The following is a 16633-nucleotide window of genomic DNA, read 5'->3' on the forward strand; positions in this document are numbered from 1 at the left end:
TAATTAATATCAGAAAAATATTACTGATTTGAAGGATGATCTTTATGTCTCAACACTGGAAGTGTGACTTGTTTTTACCAGCTAATACTTGCAACTAGCCTGTGTTTCTGATTTTTATCCCCAACTCTCAATCATGATTCTTATCAGATAACAGGGAGGAAGAACAATTAGTTTCCAAAACCTATTATTTTGTGTAATTAAAGAGGTAAACCACAGAAAGAATTCAGTGGACACTGAAATAAAGCACCACAAGAATTATTGATGGGTTGTTTTATCCAATCTAGTGAAAACACTAGATTTATACACAGCTGAAACAGCTCTGGTCTATAGTAGTATTTTCATTTCCTAATGAAATAAAAAATTGGTACAGATTCCTATTATTCAGTTTGTAATTTTCAAGATCATCTATTTTAAATTCTCTCAGTGGTCACAAGCATTTCTTGATTAGCAACAATTGCCTAACTATACTCAAAGTTAGAGGAATTTTCCCAAAGTATGTGATCATATTGCTGTTAGAATGCATAATTGTTTTCTCCATGAAGAAGCTAAATTCGGCTTCGCAAATGTGTCATGATGTTGACAGAAGAAATCTGGTGTGACAGGGCATAGTGTGGATACTGCTCTGAAACGCTCATAACCACAGTTCATTTCATTGATCCTTCAAGGGAGTGAAATATCACACAAGTCATCTGCCTTTGGTTTTTCAAGCCACATCAAACAACTGTGTGGAGATGTAAAAGAAAAAGAGAGAAGTGCTAGGTGGTTTGATTTCATCAGTTAATGGCTGTAGGTCACTTGATAGCCCTTTGTTTACAATACAGCGATACGCCTGTGTCTTGTAAGGCTCACCAGAGTGACTTACTGCTGTGGTACAGGGCCTAAAATAAAGCTTGCGCATGCCAAACACCACATGATGCATAAAATATTCTAATAATACATTACAAAGCCTTGTCAACACTAGGGAGAATGACTATTCCAAGAAGTAGGGCTGGCTGAAAAAAGATATTCTTTTTTCCAAACTGGGCCTTTATGAAAGACAGTGATTTGAGAAGATGGAGGGAGGGAGGGAGAGAGAGGGGTTTCTTCATTTGGTCTTGTGAAGTGTCTCTTCCTTGGTTAATCAAAAAAAATCAACAGAATATAAGTCCATTCAGCTCAAATCTTGGCATTATTTCATGTCTTTTCTATTTCTTACTTTTGATCAACTGTGCTAGGAATCCGTTCAGCCCCTAGAGAACTTGACAAATATCTTATAGCCTCACATTGAAGTGCTCCAACTGCTTTGTGTGCTGTTGTCCCCTAAGTTTCCTGGGCAGTTCTGCTTTTAGCTATGTGTACACCATCCTGTTCTAAACTGTAGCAGTCAGCTGGTTTAATGGTGTTGTGGAAGTAGTCCTCTCTCTTTTGCTGCTCTACAACATGCCAAGGGGTCTTGAGAAACTCATCATAAGAAAATCCTTCTGTGAATTGTTCTAAAGGCAGTGAAATGGGTACCTACAGTGATTGTAGCCATTTCTAATGCAACATTTATGGTACTAAGCAAGACTGCAACACTTCTTAAACTGAAATAGCTCAGCTACTACATGCAGCCTAGAAACGGATTTCTGTTGTCTGATAAACTGACGGTTTAGTATATGAAATATAACCAGTTTTCCCATTAAATATATTTTGACAGATTAGATCTCTGACAATGAAGCCTTTTACTGCAAATCCTTCTGGGTTTATTGTATTCCTGTTTGCCTTGCTGCAGAGGAGCCATGGACAATGCAAAGAAGCAGCTAAAAAATCAGAGATGAATCTTGGTGTAAAATATGATCTTCCTAACTTCATTGCAGACACACCAATTCAGAATGTAGTTTTATACAAGCATCATGTTTATATTGGAGCAGTCAATAAGATTTACGTACTAAATGAAACTCTCCAGAACATTTCTGTATACAAGACTGGGCCTGTTTTGGAGAACCCTGACTGTGCACCATGTGAAGACTGCCGAGATAAAGCCAATTTATCTAACAGCATATGGAAGGATAACATCAACATGGCACTGCTTTTAGAAACTTATTATGATGATCAGCTCATTAGCTGTGGTAGTGTGTCCGGAGGCATCTGCCACCGTCACATCATTCACCCTGACAACCCTGCTGACATTGAAAGCGAGGTGCACTGCATGTACTCACCCCAGGCGGATGGAGAAGCAGATAACTGTCCTGATTGTGTTGTTAGCACTTTAGGAACCAAAGTTTTGGTGACTGAAAAGGACAGGTTTGTCAACTTTTTTGTTGGAAATACTGTGACATCTGCTTTTCAACCTCCCCACGTGCTGCATTCAATATCGGTTAGAAGATTAAAAGAAACACAGGATGGTTTTGAGTTTCTCACAGATCAGTCTTATATAGATATCCTCCCTCAGTTCCGTGACTCGTATCCTATTAGGTACGTCCATGCCTTTGAAAATGATCACTTTGTCTATTTTTTGACTGTACAGAGAGAAGCTCTTGACTCACAGTCTTTTCACACTAGAATTATCCGCTTCTGCACTTTAGACTCAGAGATGCGTTCCTACATGGAAATGCCTCTTGAATGCATTTTTACTGAAAAGAGAAGGAAGAGGTCCATCCGGAAGGAGGTATTCAACATTTTGCAAGCTGCCTATGTAAGCAAGCCTGGTGCAGCTCTAGCACACGAAATGGGCCTTGGGCTCAATGATGATATCCTCTATGGTGTTTTTGCACAAAGCAAACCAGACTCCTCTGAACCAACCAACCGATCTGCTGTCTGCGCCGTCTCTGTGCGAACCATCAACGAGTTCTTCAACAAGATTGTTGACAAGCAGAACATGAAATGCCTCCAACACTTTTATGGGAAAGAGAGCAAATACTGCTTGAACAGGGTAAGTGATAATTTATTTGCTACATTTTGAGACTTTTGTTCTCTCTTTGCCTATTCCATTGCCAGGTATCCGTCCCTTCAGTTTCAGTTACAAAATAGAAGTCCCTGATTATTGCAGATTGCTTAGCATTGCTGTTGATTATCCCTAAAAGGATTAGTTCATGTAAATTGAGTATAAAAATCACTGAGGTTTTTGTGGGACTAAAAAATGTAGTTTTTTGCTTGAGAAACTGATGCAGATAAATGGAACATTTAGGCAGTTATTTCTTTTAATATTTAAAAAAAAGTATTCATAAACATTCATGTGCACTGAAGAGTCCTTGAAAAACATCACATACTTAAAAGTATGTTAATGCTGAATCACTGCCCTTCTCAGAAAAAAAATGAAAGAGCTGGTTTGGAATATGGCATGAAAAGCCAGATTGTAATGTGGTTAGTCATGCTTGGTACAGAAACAGTTCAATTGACATCAGTTTTCTGCAAGAAAGTGTCAGTGAAATCTGTATCTGAATGAGGGTTCAGGTGGTCTCGGGTGGGAGGGTTGCATTTCTGTACACCATGACTTCAGGAGGCTGCTGCTCTCCAACCATATGAAATACTGTGAGCAGAGTAAGCACAGAAATTTTCCCTTTTCTTCTGGCCAGTGTCTGTGCTGGTTTTAGGTCTTGTAAAATAAATACAGAATGTGGGAACTTTGTACTTTGGAACATAAAACATTAGAACTTTCAGTCACCTGCTTATGAAGCAGGCCCCTAAATATCCTACCTGGGGAACTTTCTATTCTCAAATACAATAAATCTGGAGCTCAGAGGTGGCACACTGTCTTCTGCCAGAGGGCCAGAGCCTCTGTGGTGGGGCTCTGCTCAGCCAGTTTGAGGCCAGTGTCAGGACAGATCAACAGCTCAACCTGCATTTAGAGGTGGATAGTATCTCTCATATCCCATTGTTGGGACAGCTCAAAGTGAGAGTGCGAGTCACAGACCCTCTTCACCCCAAGTATCACCAGTGTCCTCTGCAGCACAGCTGCTCAGCACAGGGCATCAGGCTAGGATGTTGACACAATGCCCTGGTTGGAGGTGGGAGTCTGTTTTGTCAAAGAGAAGGGCTGCTCTCCACTGCCAGAGGTGAGACAGGGCAGTCTGGGGAGAAGAACCCATTACAGAGACCCTGTGGCTTCTCCCCAGTAGCAGGAACGTGCTCAGAGAGGGTCTGAAGCGATCTGAGCACAACCACAGCAGCCTTGCCATTTGGGGCATGACTGCTTATAGCAGGCCCCAGGTGTTCAACACAGATGTGGCACTGCCAGTGGATGCTGATACAGCAGCCCCAACAGACATAGCATTTCATTCCCTTTTTCGTGGGAGGGGGACAGGCAATTTTCAGGAACTAAAAACAAGTTAGCAAACCTTCAGCAGAGTAGCTTCTCTCTCTTCACTTTGTTATTGCTGTCCTAATTTTTCATTTCAGGTAGTCATATCCTTTTTATTTTTTTTTTTCTTTTTTCAATTCATTTTTAACAAGAACCATTGTCCTTCTCTGAAAGTATTTTATTCTATATTCCTGGGGTATATGATTTGTGAATGACTGTCTTTAAAGCTCGTGGCCTTTAACGTATCTCATTCTGCTCTTGCCTATACACACATTTCATAAGGTGATCTCTTCAAAGCAAAGTATACCATTAAAATATTGACAGAATAATTTGCAGCTTTTCACATGCTGGGAAGTACTTTCGTGTTTCAAAAGCTTTTCCAGAGTCTGCTGCTGCTTTGCATATCAGAATGAATGTCTTGTACTGCCGACGTGTTTATTAAAGTTGCCTATTTTCAAGAAATGTCATCAGAGCTCTGATTTCTGCTACATTAAATTGGTAAAGGGAAAAATGTTTCTATGATTTCTTGTGATTCTTTTAAATGGCATAAAGCCAGTCAGAAATTTTTGTCCTGATTGTTTGCTTAACACTGAAATATCAAGACTGTCAAGCTTTGCTGTACCATTTCCTTTGCCTGATTGCAGAGGGCTGATTAAGGCTCCAGTAAAAGGTGTCCTTTGAGGTTTTTGAGGTTTCAACTAGCCACAGAGATTGGCAAGAATTTGCCAACCATCTTTTGTAAACCTGTTTTTCTCTGGTGTGTAAAGTAGACCTGAAGGAAGGAAGGGAAGGAGCAGGCAGAAAAAGGAAGGGACATTATTTCTTATGCTTGGCCTAAAATGTCAAATCTGGTCTTTCCTGTTTTGCTGGAGATTAAATAATAATTAATAAAAAAAGATTCTCAAACCCCCAACTCTTCTTAGGCCCTTCTTTTACCTTGTAAAAGTGTACATGAGGGCATAAAACATATTCCCCCTATTTGTAAGTCACCTTCAACTTAAAAGAAAGCTTTTATAAAATCTGAGAGTTTGTCACAGTTTATTGTTGCAAAGTTCAAAACTTGGTTTTTGTAATGTAGCCAAGATGATTTTTCTCTTTGATGTCAAGAGAATAAAACCACAGATCGCTCATGCAAGTGAAAGTCACTGACCACTGCAAAATTAAGTCATAGGACAGTGAAAACAGTCCAGCAGTGAATATGGTATACCACTAACTTCAACATTAAAAAGAAAAATGAGCCTCTAGCACTCTTTGCAAGGAAATGCTCTCTGATAATTTACAGTTAGAGTCTGATTGATGAAAGCTATTTCATGTTATCAAAAAAAGGTCCCATAAGACAATTGTACATAATTTTGTTTGACTTCGGGTAGTCCATCTTTTTAAGTGGCTGTCCCTCAGGACTGTTTCATCTGAGGCTTCTAAAGGTAGAATTAATTCAAAATAAACCTGAATGATATATCCAAAACACTTCCTAAATTTTTTCTTTTCTTATTTAAAGCAAAAATAAGTAAAACTTCCACTCATCTTGATGTAATAAGCAAATTTTTTTCTGGTTTGGCCTTGTTTTCTAAAGGAATGAAGCTTATGTGGTCATGCTATTTTAGGTCTGTCTCTGTTAGTTATCCTTACAGCCTCAGCAATAAGAAATCTTAAAGATGTGAATTCAGGTATGAATCCAGACACAGGTCTGATGTATAAGCTCAGGCTATGGGAACTGATGAAATTTTAGGAGCACCTTTCGAAACTTCAGAAGTCACAAGGAAGGTATTGCCCACCCACGGGAATAGTCTCCATCAGAGCTTAGTTGAAGAGCAAAGTCAACCAACCACAAGATATAAATCCAGACTAAACTGTGCTTCACTTACTCCAGTGCTCATGGAATCAAATCAAATGGATTTTCATAAAATCAAAATAAAACATTTCCAGTTATGTTTAAGTGTAATACATATTAAGCCAAAACCTGGGCTCACTGAAGTCAGGGTTAGGAAAAGTGAATCCGATGGAGCATCTGATTGATGTCAGACATACTTCAGCAGAGCTGTGACCAGTTAGTACTGCCTAATAATTTCCTTCAGGGAAGAGCTGGCTGACACTTAAATGACAGCAAGATGGAAACAGAACTGGCTTTGAATTAAAAGAAAAATTGGGAGTAATAGTTAGGAGGTTTTATTGCTTGAGTCAGGACAAAGATATCTGAGAGGTAGCTGCTGTGGGGGGGTGTTGAATCACTGTTCAGGAATCTCCCACAACAAAGAGAAAACTGGATGTAAGCTTTCAGCAAAGTTTATTTGGTCAGTTAGTCATTATCAGCCCCAGTGTGGTATCCCCAAAGCAGAGGTGTGCTTAGATGAGAAGACAAATGTTGCTTACTTCATTTGCAGTCATAGCTCAGTAGTGTGCATCTTTACCTTGTATTAAATGGGATTTTTCAAGTGAGGAAGATGAGTTGATTTTAGCCTTGACAATCTCAACTATACATTTCAGTTGTCATTAGATATATCAGGATCTTACAGGTTTTTTTTGTCCTTTCTGCATCTCTTATGTGGTAAACTATTGTAAGCCAAATTACCTGATTTTAATAATTATGGACTTATATGATAAAACACCTCTAATGATGAAATCCAAATTCAGTTCTGTAAAGATCTTATGTCTTTGTTTTTTCTACAGTTAAGTTCAGGTGAAGGCCTAAAATACTTAGACCTTACAGGAAAAGAGAAGTCACAAACAGACTTTTGCTACCATGCCCCCAGGAAGTGTCATAAAGCAAGACAAACTGGTCACAACTCCTGTTAAATTAAAGGCATAAAGAGTTAGAAAACATGAAAGGAAAACAGAAGATCACCAAAACAAAAAAAAAAAAAAAAAAAAAAAAGGGAAGGTAAAAGAAACACATGGTGATGCTTCTTTATTACCATTACACACATGACAGATGAGTAAAATTAGGTTATGCTTATATTGTAATGGAAGAAAATAATTGCTGCCTTCTATCAGGAAACCGCAAAGGCATTTATTGATCTGTCATCTTAAGGCTGTGTCTAAGAATATTTAATAAAATAAACAGAGACAAATAACTCTTTTGAGGGCCTGGAACTGTAATATCCCACACCGTTTGGCATAGAATTTTGTCAGGTTTAAAAATAACACCACATATCTCTGATTAAAATGGGTTGCTGTAAATTGCTCAGATAGTCTCACAGCACAGAGATGTTTTCATATTGCAAGCAGAATGTGACTGAATATTTTCCCTAAAAGTCAGATACCAGAATCCATTAGATTTGTCCAGCCATTTATTCCTCTGGAAATGCTATATCAGATGGCATACAGCACTCTGCCTGGGCATGAAATCTGTTCCCATTTGTATGCAAGCTCCTCTGGGAGGTTCTGACATCTCAGAACAATAACTGAGGAGGGCAGAATGATGGGCACAGTGCACTGGCACCCTTTAAGACATACTTAAACCCTAGTAACAAGGGATAGGCTGCATCCACATTGCTGTTGTGCCTCTCTGCAGTGAGTCCTGGCAGTACCAGGGGTCTCTGCTGTGCCTGTGCCAGTGGAGGGTGGGCAGGGTGTGCTCACCAGCCTGCTCCCCTCCACCAGTCTGTACATGACCCAGCTGGCCATGGAAGACCTGACTGGGGCAAACCGCCAGGCATGAGGGATTGCAGGGAGAGTCTGGTCTCTGTTAAACTGCGCAGGAAGGACACAGGTACCAGTGTGTAGGGGTGAGGTATGAGCATGGCTGTGGGTCTGGGAAGGTTATCTCAGGCTGAAGCAGATCTAGCAAACACTGAGGTAAGGGCTGTTCCATCTCTGGGACTGGCCACATGGACACCATCTTGAGGGAGTCACTGAGAAAAGGACAAGACAAGGAAAAAGGCAGGTCGGGGAGTTTTTTAGGAAAGTGCCACACCTCCCCTCGTGGTTGATGTTTTGCAGGTTCTTGGGAGGCCCAGGAGCTTTGGTGTTTGGGGGGCTAATCTCTTAGTCACCCACATCTGCAAAAACTACTGTTTTCCTTCTCTTGATGACCAGTTAGGGACTTGTCTTTCCTTGCTTCTCAGTGCTGCTGCTTGGCATTTTATCATCTTCTTGATGAAAGCTGGATTTCTCTGTGAAAAAGTAGTATCCATTAAACTACCATTTTCTGCAAAGGGCACAGCTTTATCAGACAGAGTTACTAATAATGTTCCATTTCCAGACTTTTTAATCAAATTCTTCCACTGAAGGCATGGTTCCCTATTGGTTATTAGTGTGGAAAAGTGACTCTGCTGCTTTTCTCTGGAATTGCACAGAAATCATTTCAGGCAGAAAGTAATTTTTATTTTGTTAAAATGAATATCTGGCCATGTGGTTTTTATGTCTCAGTTTCTGAAGGCACTTAAATAAGTCTAAAGACTAGAACTGAACAAAGTGTAATTTTCTTATCCTATGTAGCCTTGCAAATTAGAAAAATTTTATAGTCGCACAAAAAGAAATGTTCAAAATATATAGTAGTAGTAATAGAATACTAAGGATACTCCCTGAAGATGTATATTATTCAGATTTGAGCCTCTTTTCCTGGGTTCAGACCAAATTCTAAGACTCCTTAGTCCCAGATTAAGTTCACATCAAGTCTGCTGAGGACTATTCTGCAATGGGACCATCTCAGCCCCTTCTGAAAGATCTACTTGGATTTTTTTAAGCACAATTCCAAGTTCCAGAGAAAGAGAAGCTGATCATGCAGCACTTTGTGTGCAGATCTAAGTCCTGGCTTCATCCCACTTGGTTTTGGTAGGTGGTTGACACATCTAAGCAAGCAATGAATTTTTCTCGTGTTCTGCTGCCAAACAATGGAGAGACACATAAGTCCTGACAAAGCAGGCATCTGCCTTTCAGCTCACTCAGCACCCACCTTACCTCAGCAGTTTTCTACTTACTCTGCTTATTCTGACTCAAGACCACATCTGGCCATCATTATTGCTCACTAAAGCAACAGCAGGTAATTACTATCCAGGAGAGAGCTGTGTTACTCAGACTTTCTAGGTGGCATGTGGGTTTCTGATCTCAGACAGCTTTTGCATCAGAGTGGAATTACTCCTCATTTCCAAACATACAAGTAAAACCAGAATCAAATCCCACAGTAAATTTAAAAAAAAATAATAATAATGCTGAGGCAGAAGATCCATGGCACAAATGGTTCAGAAAGCAAGTGTAAGCCACATGAAATTATTACTTGTACCATCTACAGGGTGTGTGAAAACAAAGAAATGCTAGAGAAATGATCTTGCAGGAAGTGATAATGACAGCTTAATTTTCTTAAGGCAGATGTCACTTACTTTTATACACAGTCTGTGGAAATTTGGGCAGGTTGTATGATTTTCTTCTAGTTTCTTGAATTCTTTCTGTCCCACACGTCTAGCACCACTGATTTGGCTAGACATGCAATTGTGCAATGTTTTATTGGAATAAGAGTCTCCACATTCAGCATTATCTTTGGATGGCTGATCTAGTTGGAATTCCCAGCTTTTCTGTTTTACCACAGCTTCAGTGTCAGTAAGGACTTCCATGAAACATCCACCTAATAGACACTACAAATGTACAGCAAAACTGCTTTCATCAGCACAATATCTCCAATGCATTACTTTATTTCTTAAAAATGTGTAATTAGTCAACACCTCTTCTTTGATAATCTGTATACTGAGTTAAATGCTAAATTAATATAAAGGAAATCAGCAAAACACAAAGATTACTTAGGTCCATTTTGTCTGCTGAATCAATAGGATTTACTTAGTGCTAATGCACTAACCAGATTATGAGAACTAATGCAGTACTGTTCAATGACAAAAGCAAATAACTCTTTGAATGATCCTGACAAAAGAACATAAAATCATCTTAATTTGTATTAACTAATTACATTTAAGAGAGATGTTTTTTTACCTATTACCTTAAGTGGAGCATCAGTACAGCAACTTCCTCCATCTCATTTTAGGAGTAGATCAAAGCAACAAGAATTAGGAGTACTGCAATGATATTGTGTAAAATTTTACACAGATGGAGTTCTTTTAAAAATTTTATTCTCAGAAAATGACATGCTTTCTCTGTATTCCTATAAAAATCTTTTAATTGCTTTCAAATACATGAGGAGTATTGGGAAGAGGAGGAAGGAAGAAGAGGGAAACATTTCTTTGTTTAAAACAGAAGAGGAAGAAACTCTCCTACCTTTTAGAGTAAAGCTTCATTGCCTCAGCAGAGGTTCTTAGAAACAGAGAACGCAGTCCCCTGTCCCAGACATGTTCTGTCCTGCATGAGCACTGGCCTGAGTTCACAGCACCCACACACCCTCCAGGTGTTGTTCGCCAGTCAAGAAGAAACCAGAAGCACCCTGGTGTCTCTGCTTCTATGGGAACTGTTTAGCACATGAATTGGCTTCCACTGGCAAAATTGTGCCCTTCAATATGATTCATTTTTCCCTTCCTTAGGATTACAGGAATCATAATTACCATGACGAAGATCAAGTCACTCTCATCCTCAGACAACTACCTGGCTTCACTATTTTGGCCAGAATTACATTTTTGTGTTTTCAATGGAGAGAAGCAGTGATCAAATGCACTTCTCACCTGAAGAGAAATAATGAAAATTAAGGTGTATCAAGAGCAGCAAAGCTACATTGGCTGAAAACACATGGAAATATTTAGAGAGGAAAATATTATAAGGTTCTTCTCTATTCCTTGTAGTTACTTTTCCTGTACAGAATCTGCTGTACATGTAAATTCTTCACCATTATGTCTATGACTCCAACAGGACCCACTCTGAAAACTGTAGTTTGATTATTCATCTTAATTCACTGACTTCCACAAGAAAAGGGACAAGGAATTTTTACATTCTCTTAGGTTTGAATGGTCTTGGTAACCCATTTGTTGTGCAGAAACACCTATTCATTCAGAAACTCTACAGTAGTTTCTTTGGAAAAAGATTTTAGCCATTTGCAGATATCTGGATCCAGGTAATTTAACAACAGCTTATTTCTCCCTACTCCATGTTTTGCCACAGACCTTAAGGGTCTTTTCCAACTTAAGGGATTCTTTGATTCTATGAAAGGAGAAATGCTGTTGGCTCTTGTTGGTGACCGCTTCTCTTGAGGGAGAATCCCAGAGTTCACAGTAGAAAAAAATTTTGATACTTTGAATTTTGATTCTTGACGGCCACCATGTTAGAAGTTATATAAACAAACCAGCAGGAAATAAAACTCGTGCATATTCCTACTTTCACTGCGCTTTACATCATGGCTGCACTATTTTGTGATTGGCACTAGGAAATATCACCTAGTTACTTTCAGACCATTTCTCCAATTTGTCAAATTAAATTTTAATTTTAATGATGTCCTCCAAGTGGTTCACAAGACAGTATGAAATGTTCTGCAGTGATTAAGTCATTGATCTCCAGTTTATTCAAGACATTAAACATAATATCAAGACATTACACATATCACTTTCTATATGAGCACTGCACTTAACTAAGAGCAGGTTTTAACCAGCTCTAGAAGAATGAGCCTGAAAGAATGTTTCTCCAATCTGCAGCCACTGCAAATTAGAGAAAAGCTCACAAAAATATATTTGGATTTTTTTTCCTTGGTATAGTATTCAGACCAGAGACCAGACTTTTGGATCATTTTTCTGACACAGACCTAACCAGGTTTTTCTGTGATTTTTCACAAGTTTTTGTAAGAATTCCTTTCCCGCTTTGCACTTTTGGCTTCAAATATGCAACTCTGTCGGAAATATTTTGTTTTTGTGCTCACTGAATATGACATATAAACCATCAGTTAGCAGCAAAACAGTGACAGCTCCTGATAGCTCAGCTCAGCGATGTCTAGAGACATTTTTGGCATTTTTGTCTTCTGTGGACCAAATCAAGGGTAAATTCCAGAGCACCACAGCTTCCCGTATGAACAAATAAGATAGCATTAATTATCTTCTAGCCTTCTGGACACAGCTGTAAGGCAGGGCTTGCTCACACCTCACTGCATTCCAGCAGCACACCTGTGCCAGCTTAACAGTAACAAAGCCCTCTCTGTGAATCACAGGCAGAATTGGCACCTCTTGTCCTGCAGGAGAAGCAATGTAGCTGAACCCAGGCACTTACCCGTGCTCTAATCGTCCATTTCAATAGTTGTGTGATTTTTCAGTGGAACTTGGCATGGTATCCAGAGTGCATCATCTGACATCAGTTATTTTTCCACATTGACAGCCAAATGGATAGTTATGTGTATACTGGGAAAGAGGGAGCGAGGGAGGGAGGGAGAGAGAGGGAACCAGACTTAAAAGTGTTAATTTAAAGCAGCATGTTTCACAAAGTTTTCCCGGTTATCAATCTTCCTTGAGTTTTCTAAGTAGCCTTTTAATCTCTGCATTTCTACTCAAAGATCAAAGCCTTCCTATTTCTTGAACAGCCAACCCTACATTATGGGTAATCCACGAAGTGCCAGGTTTTTTAAGAACCATATGTGTAACAATGTACAGGTTCTTCAGCAGACAGATGAAATTATGGCATCTCTGAGGAAGGCTGAGATGACTTTGTGGCTAGCTGACTTTGGAGAAGCTAAGGAAGGTGTCAGGGTAAGCAGGAAAGTCTAGCCACTTTTTCCAAAGAGCTTGAGCAGGGTTTCATGAGGCAGCATGTTAGGATGTTTGAATTGTGCTGAAATGACTATGTAGGAGGAAGTACTTTAAGCTTAGCACAGAAACATCTCTCTCCAAAGTCTTTGCTTATGGAAAAAAGCGGTTACAGGAAAGAACAAAGATCCCATGTTGGGGGAGGGTAAAATCAGAAATCTGCCTTATTTCAAAAAGCATGAACACTGTACATCTTTCTGCACTTGAACTATTCATACTCATTGTATGAGTAATCTGCACAGATGTTTCAGAAATACTTTTACACTGGGTAGGATACGAGTGCAACAGAGTACAGCTTTTCTCTTGTTTGGTGGCCAAAACAAAGAAAAGCCAAACTTGCCCATTGATGATTTAACCCAGTCAAGTACTGGGTTAAAAAAAAATAAAGTGTGTTCAGTGTTCCTAGTGCGGTTCCTGCTGAAGGAGATACACTGTATATTAGCAGTTAATAAGAAAACTAATACAGTAAAACCTTAATAATGTGGATAACCAAACTGTTAAGTCACTGCTGTACCACATCTAATTTAGAAGCCCTTTTCCTGTATCATTAAGACACTGCACATAGATTTCAACTGCTCATTTGGTCTGATGTAGGCTTTCACCTAAATGCTACAGTAAATTGACAGGGCACCTTCAGAAAAGCTGGCACCATTGCTGACAGCAACTCGTAGAGGCTGCAGAAAACCTCACCTGCCAGTGCTATTGCTGGTCTCAGCTCAGAAACATCACAGTTCAACAGCAAAGGGCTGAGCTACTAGGTTGAACATTTTCTTGATAGTGTTTTCAATGCCTTGGGTTTCAGTACAGAATTCACCAGAGTTAGGCCAAGAAATTCTTCATTCATTGCTTTCTTTTTGATATTTTGAGGAAAGACATCTGAATCTGGAAAAGAAGACAATAAAATTTTACTCCTACATGCTCTGTAAGGGTGTGATGCAGATCTATTTGACTTAGTAAAAAGACTCCTGACTGTCTTGAAAAGGTTTCACTCAAGCTTCTTTGAAAAAAATCTAAAGATTTTTAAAACATGTTTTTTTGACAAAAAACAAATCAATAAAAAAATAGGAGAAATTGAGCTCACTCTTGATTTCAACAGAGGGGACCACTGTAAGATCCTTTATAATCTTCGTAAATGTTTTTTCATAAAGTATGTTACAGTGGGAACATGCTACGTGACTTCCATATTTAAACTGGTTAAAGATAATTTAAGGGATTCCCAGTTTTTATCTTTACACAATGTCCCCAAAATAGGTGATGTAATATCAATAATAATGGAATTATTATTGATAATCTAATATAATTGAAGTCTATTAGTAATAGATTACTATTGAATTGTTAGGAAGTTATATTCTTCTTCAGAGATAACTGAAAGTGTATTGTTCAAGACTTTTTGCTATGAAAATTAAAAACATGCAATCTCTATTCCCAAAAGGAAAGCGAAAATCCTGCAAATGTAGCTATTATTTTAGTACACTCAAGACATCTAGAGATCAGATGAAATAGTGCATGAACCATAGGTGATCAGTACAATAATCTGAGTAATTATCAAAATCTGTCTTCCCCTTAGTTTAATCAGAAACTTATTTTTCCTAATTTATCTCCCTTTTCTTTATCTGGCTGCTTCTCCAATTTAGTGTCTTATCTCTTAAAAAGGTGGTGAAAATAGAGGGAGAAGAATATTGGAAATTGTTATTTTAATGTAAAAAATCACGTTGTTGTTAGAGAATCTTTTTTTAGGAAACTGTTTTAGAAGTAGGTGTGTCACTGGGCAGGCTCTGCAGTACAAGAATTCTCAGACTTTTGGAGAAGCAGCATTAAGGAAGTCACTATGAGAAAGGATACCTTGATATATGTGCTTATACACATATCATCTAGTTAAATAAGGACCCTATGTCTTATTCCTGCAGACATGATTCTAAAAGTTAATAGAAACATTCCCATAACATTAAGAAGTTTTTGCCCCCCTCATGAAACATCATAACTGATGAAGCAATTAAGTTTGAAACATCTTAAAATACTTTTGGTCGAATGCATTTGTGCTAAATGACTTCATTCTGACAAAGATCTATTGCTACTCGTAAAGAGTGCTCATCTGTGCTTCATTTTCAAACAGGCTTTTTCAAGAAACGCTTCATACTGCAGAGCACAGGATGATGAATACCGCCTAGAAGTCACCACTCCGCTGCAGAGGGTTGACTTGTTCATGGGCCAGTTCAACAGTGTCCTGCTGACTTCAATTTCTGTCTTCACCAAAGGGAACCTTACCATTGCCAACCTGGGAACTTCAGAGGGCCGCTTCATGCAGGTAAATGTTATTGCCATATTGCCACAGTAACTTCACAATAAAAACCATACTAGCCTTTAGGAGAACAGTGAAAAGGGAGGAGAATTATAACCTCAGTTTAAAAGGGCATTAGAAAATTGAAATGACCAAATAAAATACAGCTTCCAGAATATAAATAAAGTGTCTAATAGAGCATTCAGTATTTTAAGTATTTAAAATGTGGTTTGAAACAGCGGTTGAGGAGAAAACTCTACCATGGACTCTGGCTGTCTTAGTTCACAGAACAATTTTGGTCCATATAAACAAGAGTTCTTTCAAAGAAGACTAAACTGAAAGCAGTGTCTTGGATAGACATGAAATATGCCTCAACCCCAGCTGGGGCAGAAAGGTCTATAACGGTGACTGATTATTCAAACAGCTTCAAAAATACACTTTGTATGTATCTACACTCTAGAGGATCAGATTATACCTATTCAATGTAAAAGGCCAAGACAGTTTATAATGTAGAAGCAGGAGCCTCAGCATTAGTTGTTTCTATATACTGATCCACTCCTCTGGCACCAAATTCCTTGCTAGTGTACCCATAGCCTGTGACTCACAGCTGTAGAATTGAGATTAGCTCCTTCTCCACCTACTTTCAAGTTTCTCTGAATGTGTATTAGATTTTCAGGCTCTTGCTCACTCCTATCTCACTCTGTTCTTTTGGATTACAGTTCTTCCTGTCCTAAAACAAGTTTTTCATAAAAAAGAGATAAATCACTCTCCTGAGTAGTTTGTCTTCCTCTACTAAGTACATAACTAATCTAGACAGGTAGATTATACTACATGACTTCTTTGTAGGTGACTAATTAAATAACTACAATGAATACAAGCAGCAGTCTTTTAAATTCTTGTCAGTAAAAATCAAACACCAGAAGACAAAGAAAAAATACTTTGAGTTCACCTAACTTATTTCAAGCACTGTCATCCTGTAGTAACTTCCTTGGAGAGCTTGCCTTCTCCAGATGCACTGGATGTGCATCTCAGTCTGGATCCTTCTTGCACACAAGGACCTGTGTTATTTCAATTTGCCAGTACTATTTGTCTTCTAGAAAACTTCCTGAAGTATTGACAGCCTTCTGGCCTCCTGGTTCTGTAGGCTATAGAGAGTCATCAGAGTTAATGAGAAGACCATCAGCTGCTGCGCCATTCCAGTTTTCCCATTTCCCATAAGCTTCCATTAGAAAATGGTTGGGCACATGTAGCCTTTAATGGAACTAATCCTTTCCTTTCTTCTCTCCCTTTTACTCCTTTCCTTGCCACATGCAGTGCATAGGGTTATATATTGTTCTCAGGATATGCACCCTGTCGGGATAAAGGGAATCCTATACCTCCAGTCTTTTGCTCAGACTGGAGACAGAACCAGCTGCATAATGCAAATTCTGTAATGCTTCTACA

At 38.8% G+C, this 16633-nt stretch overlaps 1 protein-coding gene across 4 annotated transcripts in view; it reads left to right on the top strand.

Moving 5' to 3' along the window:
- The window catches only part of MET (MET proto-oncogene, receptor tyrosine kinase), a 90442-nt gene that overhangs the window by 18356 nt on the left and 55453 nt on the right, over positions 1–16633 (top strand). For all 4 annotated transcript variants that reach the window (XM_064702684.1, XM_064702685.1, XM_064702682.1 and 1 more), the window contains exons 2-3: positions 1676–2890; positions 15026–15217. In XM_064702684.1, coding sequence (XP_064558754.1) covers positions 1691–2890; positions 15026–15217 — 1392 coding nt within the window. In that variant the 5' untranslated portion in view covers positions 1676–1690. The remainder of the gene's footprint in view (positions 1–1675; positions 2891–15025; positions 15218–16633) is intronic.

Source organism: Zonotrichia leucophrys, chromosome 1A, assembly GCF_028769735.1.
Source record: "Zonotrichia leucophrys gambelii isolate GWCS_2022_RI chromosome 1A, RI_Zleu_2.0, whole genome shotgun sequence".
NCBI lineage: Eukaryota > Metazoa > Chordata > Aves > Passeriformes > Passerellidae > Zonotrichia > Zonotrichia leucophrys.